Here is a 21,478-nt window from a genome sequence, read left to right on the forward strand (position 1 = left end):
GTTTGGCTAGATAAACCATGCCATAACCTAAGTTACACAACCTGAGGACGCCACCCCTGCTTCCAATGTATGTCTTCGTACTCGGACTGCAAAGGCCACGGAGAACAGCTAGCGAGAAAGGAGAAAGCGCGAGGTGATTGCGCAGAAAGAAATTTAAAAAAAAACGTTCCCTCCCAAGGAGTGAAACCTGCTCCTGCAAGTCAATTGTTCGCCCTCACGTGGCTCAGCTGTTAGCTTTTTTATTGCGGAGCAATTGTGATATCTGAACGAACACTGCTAGAGTGCAAGGAGTATTTTTTTCAGCTGTCTGCATAACGACGGCGGTGGTTTCTCTGGTGACACAGGTACGTTCAGAAATTCCATTTATAGATTGATCGTTCCATATGGTGCTGCAAAATATAGCGCCAATTCAGACTTGGGTAAGAATAAATCCAGATATAATAGCCTACGTGTGCACAATGCGAGGTGTTTCCATACAAATACAGTATCGAAGAATGTGAAAATGCAGTATTGTTTTCATTCTAAGATGTTTTTATTTGTGGTTAAGTGTAGAACATGATAGTGTTTTAAACTAATCGCCCATCGTTAATCGAGATTAATCCTGAGAAACTTGCTGTTCCAACACACGTGATCCTTTCTCAGGACACCCAAATGTCAACCTCGCTTCCACGTAGTACACTCTGGAAGGCTAACGAGGTTTTGGCGCCTGGACCTGCAGCCAGTAAAATCCTCTGTGGGAGTTGTGTCATCCATGTGTGTTCGTTACTGTTCGTCCCTTCATCCGTATCATCCTCAGCTTCGCAATTAACTAAAAGTGGCAGAAAAGCGAAGTAAAAATAAACTAAATCAATCAATGAACTACGACACGTTCAGGACTTTCTCGATAGGACAATGGCTAACCTTGTCGAAGCGTAATCAAGGGATCCCGGGCTTAATTCCCGGTGGCGGCATTACTGGTTCGCGTTCCACTCTCAATTGTAGGCACATTTCCAATTTGCCTGTATGTGAATAAAGTGGTCTTGAAACTATACAAGTAGTATATATATGTATATATATATATATATATATTATATATATATATATATATATATATATATATATATATATATATATATATACTAGGAGCACGAAACTGGCTAAGTAACAGGTCTAGGAGGACTGAAAACTCTTGATTTATGAGAAAGAAGAGGAGGAGGAGGGGGGGCTGCGGTCAAAGACCAGACACCAATGTTGTGACTATCATACTCGTGAGATGAAATTTGTTTAGGCGTTAAAATCTCGGAGTACTATCAGGACTTCTCGGCATTGCATAACAACAAATTTCAAGATGGTGAATGAAAAACTCACTTTTCTTACGTTACGTACGCTTTATATGCGGTAGGTAGTGCTCGATGTGAAGGAGGATGAGCTCCTCCAGCTAGCAACATTTTCACAAAGCATTCACCTAACTGTCTCAATGTCACCAAGTTAAACCATAGGAGCTCCCCCAGCTAGCAATTTGCACTTCAAGCGTTGGCGGTAAGTGGAGAGATTTTCAGCTAAAATCTCTGTAACTTCCCTGGACTATTGATTCAGACTTAAATTTGAACGAAATAGATACATTTGAATGTAGTGAACTTTCAACCAACCAGAACTACCTTTGGCACACTTCGTGCGGTTGATGCAAGGAGCGAGTTTCTTTGCTATCTTTATGTATAAATTGCTGGTTTGCAGGCCCTGTAACAAGTTGTTTTTTTAATAATAATAATAATAATAATATTATAATAATAATAATAAAGGGATATGGCAATAATCTACTCGTCAGTCGCACGTGCCTTGTAAGGGGTGTGCGCAGCCAAATAGCTGACGCGCCCATTACACTCTAAGTCCAATAAGAACAAGATGGAAATAAAAGTTCATATTCGGGTAATCGCTTATTCAGGATCTGTGACTGGCCTTCCGTTACTCAAAGTAGTGGAACATTTTTCGCGATTTCCGTTTATTCCTTTGGAGAGGAAATATTAAAAAGTGAAACTCTTGTTTTTACGGAAGAAATTCTTTTAGGTATGTAAAGAGTGCTCATGTGGCTTCTATTCAAGGCCGTAGGCACTTTATAGCTGTCAAGCTCGAATTATATAATATCGAAAGTAAAGGTTTGGTGTAACAATTACCAACTGTGGAAGGAAACTGAACACTCACTTGATTTGGTGTTTTGAGTCCACTTTATGCACAGTAAGGCTAATCGGGACCGGACATATAGTTTAAAGTGGAATCCGAACCACTGTGCCATATGCCTCCACCAGGTATCAAACTCGGGACCCCTTGATTACAGGCGACGACGCGACCACTGGGAAATAAGGTTCGGAAGTTGATAAAGAATCATGTTTTTATTTTCTGGGCTTTGTAAACAGTGCTAAACCTGATAGTAGTAGTTCGTTTCACTTCAGTTAGAACCAGAAAACACTGTTTTCATTTTGCATTTCTTTGCATTCTTCGCCTATTTTGGTTTTTAGGTAATTTTTCAGTATTGTTTTGCTGTTTTTGTTGCATTTTATAAGTTTCTTTTTGCTTCTTCCCTGTTCTTCAGTGAATTTTAAATACATTTGCTAACAGAACTTACATATTTAAATTCCCTAACACGGTGTATTTTACCAAGTACGTCGTTAATCGTAAATATGGTCAAGCAAAAGCGCAACATTATTTTAACTAAGATCTTTAGCAATGGATTAAATAGTTAATTGTGGTAAATTTACTTTTCCTCCAGCAAACTTAAAATACAAAGGAAGCCTACTGTGAGATTCCCTTGCTGGCCACTATTATTGCTCTGTGTTTTTTAAAGTGAAATTAACCACAATATTAAAAAAAAATATGATCTGATGCAGACGAAACACAACTGTATTTTCAGATGCTGACCGAGTACTGTATCTTCGAAGGCTCACTCTGAAAGGGGGTGAATGACTTATACAGAAAAACCTTGAGGTTTATCACTTAAATGCTATTTTCCGTTTTCTTCGGTAGTTTAAAACACCAAACAACAGATTTTATTCAATTATTGATGTAGTCTGTTGTAATTTATGAAAAAAATCAAGCTTTCATTTAAAGAGCAAAAATGATTTTTTGGATATTTTTTGAAATTTTTAGGTCATTTTTTCAATAATTTTAATGTTATTCAATGTGTAATTAAAGAAAATGTTTGGGTCATCAACTTCCGAACTTACTCATAACCAAGGTGCGAATTAATCAGGGAGAGGGGATTCCCCTACCAGACCCCAGTCACAGAGCACAGCCGACCCCCGTGACGGAGGGGTTAGCACATCGCGCTATGACGCCAGGGATCCTAGTGTGGCCATGGATGTTTGTGAGTGTCCATTCATCAATTTCATCATATCATCACTCATCCCCATCCTCGCAAATTAGCCAAAAGTGGCAGAAGAAGCGATGTTGATTGATTGATTGATTGATTTAGTTTATTTTACTTCGCGTTTTGTGCCTCTTGGCTAATTTGCGAAGATGGGGATGAGTGATGAAATGATGAAATTGATGAATGGACATTCACAAACAACCAAGCCCGACCGGGATTCGAACCCGGGACCCTTGGCGTCGCAGCGCGATGTGCTAACCACTCGGCCACAGGGTCGGGCAGAAGAAGCGATGTAAAATAAAGCAAATCAATCAATCAATCAATCGAGGAGCACATTTGGGAACCACTGCGGTAGAGAAATAGGAGGGCTAAAGACAGAAAGAGAGAGAGAGAGAGAGAGAGAGAGAGAGAGGGGAGGAGAGAAGAGGTAAGGTAGTGACTCTTTCTAAAGACATCCAAACGTCAGCCTCACTTCCACGTAGTACATACACCGTGGAAAGTGCAATGTTAGTCTGGTTATAACCCTTTTATCGGACTTCTCAAAGGCTTCTGTGGTGCAGGATTTATTTTTTCTTATCACCTACGTAGGTTTGAAATGAAAGATCATTAAGATCTTTTACTCGAAGATTTATTTATACTCGTACTTCCGATGATATACAAAACACTTTTCAAACAGACAATTCACCCGATACAACTTGTAGGCCTAAACCTATTAGTTTTACCGAAGTTTATAACCCTGGTCTTTTTGATGATGCAGTAGAACGCCTTATTCAGAGTTTGGTTTGTGGAATATCTGCCAAATGGAGTACAAGTACACCAGCCAATCCGAAGATTGAAGCAAGATATTACCCAACGTCCCCTGAACCATCAGCCTTTCGGCAACCAGGAGAATGTCCCCTAGGCTTACAAAAGTCTAGCTCTTTTATATCATAATTTTGTTTACAATTTACCAAGGTTACTACATAGTTGTTTTATATTTCCATAGTTTCAACATTTTTTCCTGATTTAAGTTAAACAATTGTAACATTAACAATAACACATTTTTAAAGAAAAGATTGCAACATAGGTTAATATAATACAGATTGAACAGTTTTGTGCTTGAAAAAGCATGTGTTGACAGGGGCGACACAACTAAAACCTTGAAATAAAACTAAATAAATTGTCGTTAATCGTTACGTTATGCACCAGATCAACATGTTTATCATTTTTTAAATAAAAATATGTGAAAGAGCGGTTTTATTTTTAAAAATCTGTTATTGATGGTGAGGGCGTGAGGTGGCTGTATAAACAATATTCAGAAAATAACGATTTTGTGCTGAAATATGTAAGAAAATTAAAGTTTAAAATGTAATGTAATTAGTGTTTATGTTAATAATTTACAAAAGATAATTAGTTTTTTACATGTGCGTAAGAAACTGGCTTTCTACGCCTTGTAACCGATTCATGATTTCTTTTTTCGTGAGCTAGAGATATTCAGAGATATTGACGAGGGAATGTCTGCGCGAAGCTGATCTAAGAAGCTTGTATTCGAATACACATATCTGGTTTATGTTGCACTGTAGGTAATAGTGCTAAGATAACAATATGAAAGTGTACTGTTGTGATAGTTTTTCGTAGTTATCCCGTAAAGATTCTACGTTCTAGTAACTACAGTGAAGCGAGAAAAACTCAATATGCTGACCAAGGTAGAAATTTATTTTATTATAAAACATAAACTAAACGTAACGTTTCAACCTTCTAGCAAGGTCTTCTTCAGACTCTGCACCAAGTACTGAAGAAGGTCTGAAGAAGACCTTGCTAGAAGGTTAAAACGTTACGTTTAGTTTATATTTTATAATAAAATAAATTTCTGCCTTGGTCAGCATATTGAGTTTTTCATATCATGGAAACAAGGCTTAAGGGTGTTATAAGTGAAGCGAGACCTAGCAAGGGAGCTGGACGCAAGTTGAATATTATCTACTGTTTAGTGTTATAGTTTTACGAGGAATTTTAAAAGGAATTCCTAACAGAAATGGCATATTACTAGGAAGACCGACAGTTGTAACGCCCAGTGTGCAGAATATTAAGGAAGCAAGGAGGAAGCTACTGCATTACTGGGATCCCCCCTATATTCCACCCCCTCAGTGTGTGTTAGTGCCTTAGCACTAAGTGCTTTAGTAGGTTGATCGAGTCTGCAGACGGTGCTATAGTTGCTAAAGTTTATTGCGAAATTAAATAACATATAATTAGACATAATAATACCAAAGAAAAGAAAGAGAAACAAACATTAAGCAAGGTTAAGTAGTTACTTACCAAGTGGTCAATGTATAAGTTGTTCTAAAAATAATTTGAGTGGTTTTATGAATCGTCACTATATTTTCTTTTATTTCTCATCAAATGTCAACCAGAAGCTGAGCACTCAACGTAACGTATTGTGGATGCACCTGTAAACCGTTGACGTCAGAAACCAGGACCTTTATGCTTTGCAATAGCAATCATTGCTATTTTTTAATGATACAGGCTTTGAAAACAAGCTTTGTGAATTAAGGTTAAGGACGGGATCTTACGTACTATGGGATTAAAGTAGTGTATAGACAGATATACATGCACGCTCTCTCTACCATACACATGAACACCGAGACAATATCCGAATATGAATTTACACACGCAAAAACTGTAAATATGACTGACTTGTCTCGTAACTCTCCTTAAATCCATTGCATTGGTGCTGGCTCTGGCGCAAGGAAAATAGGGTGTCACATTTTGAACTACAACCTTTCCTCGCAAGTGATAATGTTTTGAAACAAAATAAACAACAAATCGTATGAATTAGATCAAAAGTTATCGCTTTGCCACCGAGCTTAAAGTTAAATGGAAAATCACCTAACTACCAAGTAATTTCATGATGCGTCTTTGTTATTCTGTGCTCACAGTGTGGAAAACTGTTCCTTCCAGTGCTTCGACGAGCCAGGAGTGTTTCCGCGAATGTAGCATGCAAACAAGAAGAAGGAAATTGCATGGTGCGATGCACAGAGGACAACTCTATTTTCTGCTTTTGTGAGAATATTATTCAATTTATGGTAATACATTTTTTTTGCTTGTCATGTATGTCAAACTTGTTCGTATTATTCCAACCCTATTCCCAAATTAGGTCTATTGGAAGTCAGTGGCACTACTTCTTCCAATCTGAGACTGTATAGGTCTCACCTTCTTATGGACAAAATTGTGAAGTGAAAGTAGAAAACAATCGTTTTATATCAGGGTGGCCACTCACCGGGAATTCCTTGAATTCCGGAGTTATGCGTGCATTCTGCGTGGATTTTTCTCCGTAAACGTGAAAATTGCAACTTTTATTAATCCAAATCCCATTGAATTTATACATATTTATAAATGCGCTGAGGCACGTTTTTCACAGTTTAGCTTTTATTTTTATCAAATGAAAGAAAAGAAACCTTCGTGGAAAATTGAATAGAATTCTCTGAATCCGTTTACTTTGTTAGAGTCCTTTGCAGAACAATCTATCTGACAGACAGAAGATTATTGCAAGATAAGATATCTTAAAGTTGATAAGTTAAATTTGAGTTTGAAATTACAGTAAATCCTCGTTAACACGAATCCCAAGGGACCGAAAAATCAAGAGTTCGGGTTAAAAAAAAACGTGCTAACAGGGGACTCAAATTTTATTGTTGCAATACAGTTCTTTCTACACATTAACCATTTACAATACGTATTATGTATGTCATCATAGAAGACACTGCTACAGTACTATGGTAATTAACTTTTTAAAAAAAGTACTCACAGACCATTTTCTGGTGAAAAACAGTTCAGTATGTGTTGTGATGACACAGATTCTCAGGATGTGGCCATAGCTTTTACTGTACCAAGCACACTCCTACTTGGGGTTTCAGTCTTCTGCGTTTTAAAGAATCGAAAAACACATATGAACACACAGCTGAATTTGTTGGTTAAATACGTATAAGCTATTGTTGACGCAATGATGGCGATTGTCGAGCAATTGCACCCAAGTTTAAATCTTTATGTTACTCGTACTGGCTATGTTTTAAAGAATAAAAAAACACATTTGAACACATTGTGATCTGAATCTGTTGGTTAAAATACTGTATACGTTGATTATTGACAAGATGATAGAGATTGTTGAGCAATTTCTTACATACCTAGCAGAGGAACGACAGAGGAACAACAGAAAAAAAAATGAAAGCTTTGAAAGTTCGTGTTAAATGAGATCTAATGACACAACGGACTAAAAAACACTTCGTAATTCGTGGTAACCGAAATTCGCGTTAACTGATAAAACTTTCTATAAGATATAGTAATACTTCCCTGCCGGGACCAACATTTTGTTCATGTTAACCGAGTCTTAGTCTTAAGCGAGTTTGTGTTAAGGAGGGTTTACTGTATCATACAATTAACAATTTTTCGAATAGATTAGTATATCCCACAACATTTGTGACTTGAGTTTGCAGGTGCATTTCGAGCCTGAGTATACAAATGTAAACCCCGCAACCTAAATTAAATATTTTAAATATGTACCGTTTAATTGAATGGAATTAGAATTTTTGGATACATTGGAATCACACAGTCTCTTTATATTGTTAATATATTTGTGTGTGTAGCCTATGTGTGTGGGTGATGAATGGCGATAGTAATACGTAAGATTGAAATAAAGAAAACATTTCCATGTACCCTTCAATTTTTGGAAAATTCGCCTTGAAAACCGGGAATTATATTTGAATTTTATCATGGTCCTAGAGTAGCCACTCTGTATATGCATACGTGTTTGAATTGTATATAAGTAAGGGAGCCAATGGAACATTTAGAAATTTATTGATGCTCTTATTTGAATAAGGGCAAAGTATAGTTGAAGTTCTATTTGCCTTTACGACGATTTAAAATTAAACTAAACTTTTGATTCCTATGCTTGTTTTCGAGCAGCTTCATTGACGTTTTCCAACGAAAAACTGTTTCATTTTTTTTTAACAACTCCAGTTTTCAAACCGATGATGGTTCAGATTGAGAATCTGATTTTCCCAGACTTCATAAATTCATGTTATCAATTTTGACTCGCACTTCAACGACCAATTTTGTTCGCGATGTTTTCCCCGTATATTTGTAAGTAAAGGCAAAATAATACCCGGAAATATGCTGTTTGAATGTAAGGACGTATTATGCTGTGTGTTAGGTGCTTAGTAATTAGTCAGACAAAAGACTCGCATGTGTGAGGATAACGCGTTTAAGAGGTATTGAAGTTTATCTTCTTTATCTACCTATACAATAGTGTTTCCTTCTTCCCTCATTTGAGACCACAGTGAATTAACCAGTGCATGTTGCTCATTTTCCGCTGGAGACACAAATTTGTCCGGATGATATAATATTCACTGCATAAGTAATTTCAGGGCTACCGGTTTGTCCCAACATATACTGCAATTGATTTGAAAATATTTTTTCTTACCTATTACAATTCTTTTAAATTTTCTTTACTGTAGCACTTGGTTAACAAATATCGAATAGATATTGATGGCAATTCAAGAAATGGACACACACAATACTGAACATAAATTATAATTATGACTCTAAATTCCAAAGGGGCTAGTGGCATTTTTTGAACATTCTGGCTATGTCAGGTTCTCAAACTGTGGTACGTGTACCCCCAGGTGTACATGAATGACTTGAACGCGGTACGCGATCAGCTAGGAAGAGAAATGTCAGAATACCTACACGATTTCATACTTATGTGAGAGCAATTTTTCATCCATGGTGTACCTAAAAATCAAGTAGCGAAATAGAATAAATTTTGAGCCGAATGTCCGCTTCAAAGTTTCAAGTGCAAAACCACACGTTAAGGATCTGTGTCAGGCTATGCAGGCACATCCTTCTGACTAGAAACTCCGAGGATTTACAATAAAAACTGCAAAATTATGCTTGACAGTTTCTTTTACAAATTTATGTTTGTTCTTTATATTTTTCAATACCTTTGGAAAAAATATATGAAAATTAAAGTTTTTTTATATTCTTCTTAGCATACGTGTATTTCACATTTTTATTTTTCTAACTAATCATGAAGATTGTAAAATAATAAACAATAAACTCTAATGTTTATTTGTTTACCATCTTTCCACATACAGCCCTAATGCAATTTTGCTCTATTGCAGACACACGACGCCAACATATAACCCCACTAATCAGGCAAAAAAAAAAAAATCAAAAGAAAATCTCCAAAACCCACTATTCGAAGAAAACCTTAGTTACGACGAAAGGTTACAATGAGAAAAAAGTTTGAGGACCGCTGATCTATGTGATTCATGTAGCCGTGTCCTCCCGTTTCGCCTTATTGCGTTTTCATCTCCCCCAATACAATTTCAAATGATTTATATGACACGAACTTTCTATGGCGAAACGGGACATCCCATTTTGCCTTATCCTGTTTCGCCTTACACACAAACAATTTCCCAGCTGGGAATATTATCGACTTGAACGGTAATTCATAATGGGAGCGCAGAGCTTCTGATGTTGCCTACCTTGGCTCCCCACCACGATCCCCAGGAGCACCGACCTCGGCCAATCTCCCTCCGTGCGGTTCTCAGTCGGACCAAGGTTAGGTTAGGTTAGGTTAGTTTCATAGTATCAGTCCAAAAAACACGCGATAAATTCACGTTATATTAATGTAGCATGATGTTTTATTACATTAATAATAATGACCCTTGATGTCGATAATATTGCCTGGTGGGAAATTTTTTGTGTGTAAGGCGAAACAGCATAAGGCGAAATGGGATGTCCCATTTCGCCTTAGAAAGTTAGTGTCGCATGAAGCACGCGAAATTGTATTGGGGGGTGAAAACGCAATAAGGAGAAACGGGATAAGGCGAAACGGGCCGTAATCCATGTAGCAGACTAATCTCCTACTAAAGATTTCTCCTTCCTCCATTAGTACGTTGGGACTGTAAAGCACAGTCCCGGGTTCGATCTCCGCTTACGGTGAATTACACAGTCGTTCGGGTCAACATTCCACTGTACGGTCAATCCCGATAGTCCTATCCGAGCATAAAACAAATTTGACATTCGTACAGCATACTATGGGAGACAGGAAGCTCCTTTTTAATCTGACGAGCCTTGGGTATATGACTCATATATGCATCAAAATGTGATGTTTCACAAATATGACTTAGTTCCTTTTGACTTTCTAGTTTTCAATTGATAAATTACATCATTTATTTTATTATGCTTAGGACTGCGAAGCTCTCTTGAATTCATCTGAACTTTCTGATTATTGGTTCTACTCACATTATTTGCCCAAAGGCCCCGTCGTGAGGACAGGGAGCTCTCGTGCGATCCTGGAGCCTTAAGCCTGGTTTACATTGGTCGAGTAAACGGAAGAGTAGCTGGAACGAGTATAGAGTAAAGTGAGCTACTCTCCTCGTGTAAACAACTGGGAAGAGTACTGGAGCCAGCACTCACTGCAGTATCAGGACAGTCGAGTGGCTGTCCACGGAGGACAGCGACTGGACCGAGTAGCTTCCTCCCCCATCACACGACAGACCACTCGATCAATGTAAACGCCTTTTGAGGAGAGTTCAGAGTCTGTGCTGTCGTAGAGTGTTGTGAGTTTGCATATTGTTAATTGTAATTGTATTAAATAAAAGTCTACCGTGATCCAAGTCCGACAGGCGACAACATAAACTTTGCAGAACTGTACCGTGAATATGAATGTCCAAACAAAAGAAACTACGGGCGTATGAGGCCATAAGTGCAGGAGATGATACTTGATGTATTTGGCGTAGGAGAAGTAAAATTGAAAATAAAGAATTTACGTACTACGTAGAACCAAAAACAATTGAAAATAGAAGAACAAGGACATTAGTTTTCTTTCTAGACATGTCCTCGTGCATTATTGTACTCCCTCTGTCCCATAATTATAGTCCGGTATGCCAAAATGGTAACTTTTTATTTAGGTGTTTTTGGATACTTGATCGGCCAATTTGTACTGATCCTTGAGTAATAACGTTGTATGACACATTCCCGTGTTTCATTTACTTCTTCTGTATACACCAATGTCACAGTTTGAATATCGTACAATTATTATGGGACAACAAACAAAAGTGTACCGGACAATAATTATGGGACAGAGGGAGTATTCATTTCTCGTAAAAAAAAGAAGTGTGTAAACCGTTTCAGAGCTTTTTTAAATCGCCAACGACGTCGAAGGGTTCATTCTGTCAAAAGAGCACCAAACAGCTACAGCCACTTTGTTAGAGTCGAGTAGAAAGTGTGTAAACAGCTACTCGCCATAGAATACACGAGCAGACAGGCCAGTAACTCGTTCCAGTAACTCTCCCGCTCACTCGACCAATGTAAACCAGCCTTTATTCTGATTTCAGGACTGATTTAAGTACCGTGATAAATAAACTAAATAAGACGCGGGTCCAAATCCAAAATGCATAATTACCGAAATGAAAACGTCTTCATGACCAGTGTCGACGGTAAGGGAAGGTCAGGGGTATCGCTGCTCTCAGAAATCCGACTCCCTCTCAGTCTTAGAGACGAAATAATTTTAAACATTGCCACACCCGTGCTCTGTATTAACAGGTGAATTTCCATAATATATAAACATTTTTGCTTTGATTTATTTCTGACACTAGAAGCCGACTTAGTTTGTTCCCTTGACCTTTGGTACGTAGGGAGTGACGATAGCGAGGGAATTGCATTTACAGTACAAGGAGTAGAAGCAGATGCCGTGTTGGAATAAGTCGATATTGCCAGTGAAGAGTGACTCACCGATGGTGGAAAAAAACTTCAGGCTTCCTACGAATCAACATGTAGTGTCTGGCCACAAATCGCCGGGACTAAAACCCGGGAACTTCCATGGCGAGACTAGAAGTGGCCAATCTGAATCCGTTTTTGCAGGAACTGGATCCGGATTTGAAGTCACGATTTCCAAGCAAGTGTGCCAGTGCCGTGTCAAGATTGGAGCGGGAAGGAAGAAGAACAAAAAAGCCCACTAATTTGGAAAAAGGAAATTATACAGTTTCATGTGATATTTATGGATATTGTAAAAGTGACTGCACTCCAAAAGATACTCATCACATTCCAAACAGATTATTAATTGTTTCATTCCATATTGAAGGCACCAAGTTTTCGGACCATTGACGCCGCCAGAAATTTTGGCAGGAGGCGGGCAAACTCAGGTAAAAGCCGGCATGTTTCGTTTACGAAATACTAAATACAAATATATGAACACACATTGGCGGCGATTGGGTTCCAAAACAGGGTGGGGACAAGGATAGTTTATTTTCACGTGGTAGATAAGGTTTAACATAGCGTGAAGGTAAAAGTGTCAAAATGTAGGGGGCAGCTGCCCTCCCACACGCAATTGGGACTCTGATACTTTTTCGAACTGCCCGGTTTTTCTATGTTCCAGCTGCCAAAATATCAATCGCTCTTTATTTCTGGCTATTGTAGCCTAGCATATTTGTGTGTCGTTTAAAAATGAACGAACGTACTCGCCTCGGATTTGTCCCTATATATTGGTGCAATTATTGAATATCTTAGTAGATAAGTTTTTTGCCGCTCCTGCCCCCGGTACTTTGCCACCATTAAAATATTCTAGCGCATCCACTGTTCGTGATCGAAACTTCTGATACAAAAACTAGAAAGACGTTGCTGATAAACGTGCTTAGAGCACAGTCCAATCTAGCGACACAGCACGGCGAGCATTCACTCACGATCTTGCTCTACTTCCACGTTTGCGAACGTTTGGTCAGCACCGTGAAAGTATAGCAGTAAGCACGTGACGTCTCAAGGTCGAACACGAAGTAACGGGACGCGAGCGCAGGTGAGTTTTTCAACAGCTGTTCATGTTTTGACTTGTGCACATGTAAAGAGCAATGTTATTGTCAGTATTTGGTTTTGTATATTGATTAGTAGGGAACGGAACTTTAGGCAAATAAATGTTTTTTTCTGCGATAAGATAGAGACCCTCATTTTTACCAAAATTCTGATCATAGCCTTATATGTCAACACAGCAAATTTTATTTGACATAAAAACACATATTTTCCAGTTTTCCGTATGTAAATACATATTTTGCGAATTTTCATTTTAAATACATAAAATCGCTCATTTACTTCAGCTACCTCGAAATCCTCGAAGGAATAATGTTTATTCTCCGCACCTCTTTCATATCGAGAGTGCTAGGTTTGTTTTGTCTTTGAGCACGCTCGCTGGCAGACTTCTGGCGCCTCGCCTATTTGGGGGAAAATATTACCCCCACTGGATCTAATGCACAAGTGCCAATGTCTAAATGTACGGAAATTTTTGGGGAAAACGAAGGTTTTCAAACTTTGTGCCAAATTGCACGTGTTTTGGAAAGTGAAGTAGAGGAAGCTTTGGAAAACTTCAGCGTAAGTGACATTTCGTGCTTCAAATATGCAAGACTTGTTCCTTGTGACGTGCAGCGATTACAATATAAGATGCTTTTTTGAGATAATCGTCACAGATTTACAATGGAGAATTTGGGATAAACTATGGTGATCCACTGCAACTCTTCCAAAAAATAGCTCACTAAGAGGTAAATATTTAGAAACTCATTTCAGGTGTTTAAAATGCATGTAATATTTTGTTTTTGTTACCAAATGTTTTTTTATTTTTGTCACATATTGTCCTGTTTTTATCACATATTTTCAACATTTATGACACACAAAAAATAAATATTTCTGAGTTTCTTAGCACATAAAGTTCCGTTCCCTATTGATTATTAAACTTACCGCCTCCCAACGTGTAGTCTTGTTCTTAATTCAACGGTGCAGCTCGGAGAATGTATGTCGCAAGTTCTTGAATACGATAGCAAATTACAGCAATGTTTGGATTCGTAGATACCGAGCATGTTGATTGTTTGTCGCACAGGAGGGGGCTTAACAGTATTCGTACAGTTAGCTCTGCGGCTTGTTTCCTCTTTTTGTGGTGCTAAAATGGGTATCTGTAATTCACGTCGCGGACAGTTGGAAGGTGAGTGTCAAAACTGTTATGTCTTGTTTAATTCTAATCGGAAGCAGACATGTTCTCCTACCGGGAATCGAACCAGGGATCCCTTGATTAGAAATCCACAGCGATGACCCTTACGCGAACGGGGAGGTCCTCAAGAACTGTAAGCAATGTGTGTATTTCTAAACCAGTTGCCACGAAATGCAAATCTGAGCTTCCCTGCGCACGCTCTCTGCCTGCGCGGTGTTGTACTTAGTTCAAGGCACTGGGTGAGGTCAACAGCTCAAAGCTCCTTGCACTTTTTGACTGTTTGAACTCTCGTGTCTAGTTGCAACACCGAGTTATCTTTCATTATTTGGTGCCTGTACCGTTTGCACTAATTTTTGAAGTTATATGTACTTACAGTGTGGTGAGTTACACCCAAGGAAGAGCCACTTGGTACAACTTGGCCCTCAAAGGGGTTTAGAGGTCTGAGATGGCCAGTGGCGTGCCCAGGATTTTCGAAAGGGTGTGTGTGTGTTATTGAATTGTTTCGTTACCAAATTGAGTAAATAGCTCTGAGATATATAAAAATCCTGTTAAACCTAAAAAAAAATTATAAAAACCTAAATAAAAGGTTTAATTTAGACACACACATTTAAAATAGGTTCTAACAAGCAAAATAGGTTATTTTAGGCACTATAAAACTTCGTCAGTTGGTGCGTTTTTTAATGAAACACTGACTTGTTATTTCTTATTTACCTGCAAAGGAAAAAAATAGGTTAAGAACCTTAAATCCGAGGTCTACTTACAACACAGGTTAGTACTCGTTATGCAATATAAATATAATTGTCTGCACGCTAAAGATATGCGAGTAAGAATAAGCGGGATGTTACGGGATGAAAATGCTGGGCATCTGCACCATGCCTCGCCGTCTACAGTCAGGTGCTATCTCGGACCCGAGCCAAAATGAACGCGCTGTATATATTTTTAGATATACTGGGCCAAAGAGGGTTATGTTCCCCACCACGTTATTTTTTCCGAGGTGTTTAAGTGTCAAGCACAATAATTGAATCGAGTTCACGAGCGTATATAAGTTGGCGTTACTATAGAGCATGCCCTGACATTTCTCTACGAGACTCGGCAGCAAGCTGCCCGGCATCAGCGCTTGTCTTTCCCGGTGAACGGGTCAGCGTCAGTCGCTAGAGTCGGCTATTAAATTTACAGTTTTCATATTGTGTACTAACCTTGACTATAGAAGGTGTTGAAAATGATGTCCCTCTGCTGCTACACATTCCTGGCATCTCCGAAGGAAATTGGCATTTACACGTACTACAAGTTCGTCTACTGTAATTCTCCCGATTTTTCGTACAATACTCTCTTTTACTTCACGGATGGTGTGCGGATTGTCTTTGTATACTTTATTTCCACATTTTTCTTTCCACTTTTATTCAGAACTGATCCTGTTACTCTAAACTTCTTTACGAGGTTTAATATAGGTATAAGAGACTGTCGCGGACCCGTTCACCGGTATAGACAAGCGCTGATGCCGGGCCGCTTGCCACCGAGTCTCGTAGCGAATGTCAGGGAATGCTCTGTAGCAATGCTCCTTGCTTCTTGCTGAAGTTCAAGGCGGAAATCGTTGTTGAGGAAAACCTTGGGAAATAACAGCTTTCATAGGATTCCTGTACACAAGTTTATTGAGTGCTGTCATGCGCGGTGGAGTCCCTTTTAAGCACTGGGTCAAGTGAAGGTCTTCGTACACACGGGTCCCGGGTTAGAATCCCGATCTGGTGGATGGGTGTTATTTGTTAGTGTCCCGTCCGATTGGTGGCGCCAGTATCGTCCGTATTAATTACTCAGACGTAATTAATGTACTCTATTATAAAATCTAGCGTGTGTTCACGAAACGATTGATTACATTGACACTTAACCCAAGATATATTAAAGCGCATCGGATAAAATGTCAAAAGCTAGTTTGAGATGCAGCAACATAAACACGAAGATTAATCTGAAGCCACTGCGTTTCGAGGTCTGTTAGATTAGAGCAGCCTGATTGAGCAATGACACATTCAAGTAGCGAAACGACGCGGAAATAATTATTATGCAATTCTCAATCTTCCTGGGAATAAATCTCATTGCGAGTTGTCAAACGTAAGCATATTACATCCAATGACTACATACTATTTTTCTTCTAGGAATCCCTCTCAAATCTAGGATGAAGCACAATGGGTCCGTGGCGGTTGGCGTGGATGTAGCGCTGGCAAACAGACCGGAATCAGAAAGGTAAACCAAATAACTGACCATTATGAATGTTCAAAAATCTTATGAATAAATTCATCACACGCCTGGGTTTAACATTACCAAGACTTCGATAACGTAAGGTAAATTCGTAATAAAGATATGTTGATTGAAGATGGAAGGGTTACAGAACAAATCCTGTGAAACATAGTCACGAAGTTAAAGATTGATTGATTGATTGATTTTTTGTATTAAGTCCACTTTATGCACAGTATGGCTAATCGAGACTGGACCTACAGTTTAAAATGGGATCCGAACCACTATGTGCGTCTACCGGGAATCGAACCCGGGACCCCTTGATTACAAGGCGACGACGGGAGGCTCAAAGATTGATTGATTAATTAAGTTTGTTTATTTTACTTCGCTTTTCTGCCAATTTTTGTTGATCGCGAAGTTGAGGATGAGTGATGATATGATGAAATTGATGAAGAGACATTCGCAAGGAATACCCATGTAAAGGCCCAGGATTCGAACCCGGGACCGAAAGTTAGAGATAGTTATGGTCTTATTTGACTTCTTTCCTAATTTCCTTTGCGTTTACTTCTCAAAGTAAGTTTCTTTGGACAAAGCCTGCATTTTGAAAAAAGTAGAGACATGACAAATATTGCCACACACACACATTAATTTCAACGCTTAAGTAACTTTCAATAATTGCATCTAATTTTAAGCAATTGCCGCAGTGGTTTAGCTCATGGTCGACGCGTGGGGTCCTTTCAACCACTTCGTGATGCTCACAAATCCGTTCTCATCAGAGATGAGCCAAGGGGGAGAGAAAGTAAGGGAGAATCTAACATTTGTTCAACCGTTGTTTGTTACAGGCGTAAAGGATGCTGGTCGCCTCCACGCAGATACGTAGTGGCTTTCCTGGCCTTCCTTGGGTTCTGGAACGTTTACGCTTTGCGGGTGAACCTGAGCGTCGCCATCGTTGCCATGACGACTAACTACACCATCGTGGAGAATGGCACCGAGGTTTATGTAAGTAAATATATCCAACTTCTACTACTATTCGTAAATTAGAATTACGTATTTATTAATTAAACTTTGCTGATCGAGTAAGCCTGGTTGGATTCCCGGAGTAGGTGATCTCAGGAAATTACATCTGGAGCTCACGCAATCTCTCCTCATGTTATATATTTTTGGGTGAAGACTACAGGGGAAAAAGGAGGCAAGTCAGTAATGGTCGAAAATGAGTTAACAGCATATTCATGTAGCTTGAATGATGTAGTTTATGTGGACTCAATGTCAGAGCAATAGGGAGGTTAGTCACTGAGAAATTTAATCTTGAAGATTTCACCTGCAGGGGAAGAAGGAGGTAAGTCAGTTGAATACAGGGGAACAAGGAGGCAAGTTATTTTACGAAAGTAACTTCACCACTGTCGTAATCGCGCTGCATAAAGAAATGGGTAACGACATGCGAGGCAAGCATAGTAATGGACACAATAAATTGTCCTCAGAAACTGAAAAGCTTGTTATGGATCACATATCCTCATTTAAAGGCCGTGAAAGCCATTACAGTAGAAAGAGAACAGAGAAGATATATTTACCAGAAGAGCTAAACATTTCTAAAATGTTTAATATGTACGCAGAAAAGAATCCTCACAACATGGTGTAATATGAAACATACCGTACCATCTTTAATACAAAGTTTAACCACAGATAAGTGGTTCTGTGGTTTAACATTTCCTTTGGTTACCCAAGAAGCGATTCATGTAGTACCTGTGATGAATTTTCTGCACATAAGAAATCACTCACGGCCCAATTAGCTTCTGCAGACGAAGGGTTGAAGCATGACTTAGAGAAGATAATCAAATGTATGGAAACTCAGCATCAGGTTCATATTAGGAAAGCAGAAACTTTGTATGAGTGCAAAAGACAGGCAAGAATAAGAAGTATGAAGGTTGAAGGATCATCGGATGGAATCAATTTCCATGGATTTTCAAAAAATCTCCCTTGTCCAAACATTACTACCAACATCGTTTACTACAAACGACAATTAAGTGTTTTTTTTCTTTCAACATCCACCAATTGTCTGACAACAAGGCAATTTTCTACGTTTATCCTGAAAAAATTGGCAGAAAAGGGCCAACTGAGGTAACATCGTTTTTGAATGAGTAGCTACATTACAAACATTCTTAGCTCAGACGTTCAGCATTTTCATATTTTCTGTGATTCTGCAGGAGGCCAAAATAAAAATTACACTGTTCTCCGATATTTACAGTATGTTGTTTACGAGAAGAAACGTCTGGAGTCAGTTATAGTCACATTTCCATTACGAGGACAATCATACATGGAATGCAACAAGGATATGGGATTAATGAAAACAAAGACTGTAACTGAAGTCCCTGGGTTGCAGTGTTCCAAAGTGCACGAGTTAAACCAGAACCGTTCAGAGTTGTAGAAGTGGATAATTGGATGATCAGAGACTGGAGTGAATCAATTTCTTTCATATTTCATTTTCATACAAAGAAATATACACTTGCTTCATAATGCATGTGATAAAGAACATTCATCAATAAGAATAAATATTATTTGGTTTCAAACTTTAAATTTGCTATTCTGTCCAATTATGAATAACTGACTTGCCTCCCTTTTCCCCTGTAGTCTTCATGTGTCATGTATGGGTCATCAATGGGAAGGGATAGACAAAACTTAAAATAATTTAGGCGCCAGCACCTTTTTCTCAAGAGTCAGCCTACTTTTTTCAAAGGCGGTCTAAGAAACCCATGAATATAAGTTAAGCTACCACATGTGATCTTAAAACATTTAAGTTCTTAATTAATACAAGACTGGATTAAAAATAATGAATCCTTGCACCGGAGTGGAAGCCTAAAGAAGGCTCAACTGGTAACAGTACGAATAACTGTGCAACACATTCTAATATATGGCTGGCCATACCATATTTACGGCGGATTTTGAAATTCGGTCAGCAACATTGTGAAAATGAATAATGGCATGCTTATTATTCTTTTAATGATACGTGATACAGAAAACACCAAACATTAAAAACGCACACTGAACTCGTTGTTAAAAAAAGTAATTGGAATTTCTGTAAGCAAATTGGTCTGATTGGTCTGATTTGGTGTATTAAGTCCACTTTATGCACAGTAAGGCTAATCGGGACTGGGCCTAGAGCTTAAAGTGGGATCCGAACCACTATGTGCCTCCACCGGGTATCGAACCCGGGACCCCTTCATTACAAGGCGATGACGCTACCACTGCGCCATCGTGGAGGCCCCCTAAGCAAATTGTATATATATATAGGATAAAAGGAAGGAAGGCAACAAGGGCTAAATAAAAAGTGAAAGAAGAGAGAGGAAACATTCCCCGGACGCAGAAAAACTTCAAACTTTCACGGTAGCTACCGTATCATCAGGAGTATAAAGTTTGAAGTTTTTCTGCGTCTGGTGAGTGTTTACATACACACACACAATAGAATTTGATTTAAAAATTCAGTCGCTAAGTGAATATTTTTTGCGAACTGTATTTTTCTACCCCTGTCAGTGGTGCAGTCAAACATCCACACACCGCATGTTACTTCATGGTGTGGTGCAGAGCATAGGGACAGGTTAACCCCTTTTTAACCTAATCTTTATTAATTTATAAATGCATTTTTATACCTTTCTACCTTTGTTACTGATATTTGTCTCAGCGTAGGATTTCTCGTTCTATCAAGCACATGATGAACTCTTGGAGCCAAAAATACGACTCTTTTTTGCATTATTCATCTGCACTTTAAATTATGCAAGGAACATTCTGTCATGACGATTTAAGATCTAGCAGAAAAACCAAGCCATCTTCCCTTTCCAACAAACGTTCCATACACTTTTGGATGTTAAACCAAATCAGTATCGATATATTTAAATTTCATCGTCTCACATAGGCTAACTTAATGCAAGACGTAATTGCTTTGTGCTGCCTGTAGTCCTCTTGCGAGAGTTATAAGCATTTCATCCTAAAACTAGTCATGTCGACTGAGTGAATTGTCAATGTGGCCTAATGGTGCCATATGGGTAGGCATTTACTCCCGCCACCTCTCCTCCCAACTATCCTCAACATTCCCTAAAATTTTGCACAGAGGCTCAATTTTTTATCATTTGATGCTAAATTTAGTTTGCATTACTCCTTTAAGTTGTTTATACCAGCAGCTTCAAATTCTGGATGTACCTTCTTAAATCTAAGAAACTAAAAGTTAAAATATACAAAACAGTAATTTTGCCTGTAGTATTATATGGGTGTGAAACTTGGTCCCTTACATTGAAAGAGGAACATAAATTGAGAGTATTTGAAAATAAGATCCTTAGGAAAATACACTGGCTGACAAAAAAAGTGAAGCACCCAGAAGGAGTGGTCGAAGATTACCCCATTTCGGTATACCTGCATACCATTGATGTGTGAGTAAATGATTAGATGTACAAGGATCTGTAATGTGTAGAACGCCCACCAGAGGGCATTTGTGACGTCACCTCCTGTTGCTGATAAGGTGGGACCAGTCACCTGCTGTGAGTCAGACAGTGCAGCACGAAGTTCAGAGAGGAAAACGAAGCACCGGCGATGCCTCGCAGACGCGTTAGACAGCCGATCCAGCAATTGACAGCATTTGACAGAGGCCGCATTGTGGGACTGCATGAGGCGGGTTGGTCGTATCGGGCAATTGCCAGGCATGTGGGCCATTCAGATGTCACAGTGGCCCGATGTTGGAATCAATGGGTACATGAGGGCACCCATGCACGTCGTGCAGGTTCAGGTCGACCAAGAAACACCACCCCGAGGGAGGACCGTCGTATGGCGCTCCAAGCAGTGCGGGATACCACAACTTCGGCACCCGTCATCCGAGAACATGTACTGGACACTCTACAACATCCTGTGAGTTCCCGCACAGTGTCTCG

General features: G+C 39.0%; 1 protein-coding gene across 4 annotated transcripts in view; it reads left to right on the forward strand.

Annotated features, from left to right (window-relative positions):
• The first annotated feature begins 209 nt into the window (after positions 1-209).
• LOC145978818 (vesicular glutamate transporter 1-like) overlaps positions 210-21,478 on the forward strand; it is a 70,606-nt gene continuing 49,337 nt past the window's right edge. The window contains exons 1-3 of one of the 4 annotated variants that reach the window (XM_083111686.1): positions 210-344; positions 16,490-16,577; positions 17,411-17,567. In XM_083111686.1, coding sequence (XP_082967812.1) covers positions 16,510-16,577; positions 17,411-17,567 — 225 coding nt within the window. In that variant the 5' untranslated portion in view covers positions 210-344; positions 16,490-16,509. Of the gene's footprint in view, positions 345-6,378; positions 6,400-12,466; positions 12,520-12,996; positions 13,167-16,489; positions 16,578-17,410; positions 17,568-21,478 lie in introns of those variants that run through there. The other 3 variants (XM_083111710.1, XM_083111701.1, XM_083111694.1) reach the window with 3 other exon arrangements.

Source organism: Lepisma saccharinum, chromosome 1, assembly GCF_977018435.1.
Source record: "Lepisma saccharinum chromosome 1, izLepSacc3.1, whole genome shotgun sequence".
In the NCBI taxonomy this organism is placed as follows: domain Eukaryota; kingdom Metazoa; phylum Arthropoda; class Insecta; order Zygentoma; family Lepismatidae; genus Lepisma; species Lepisma saccharinum.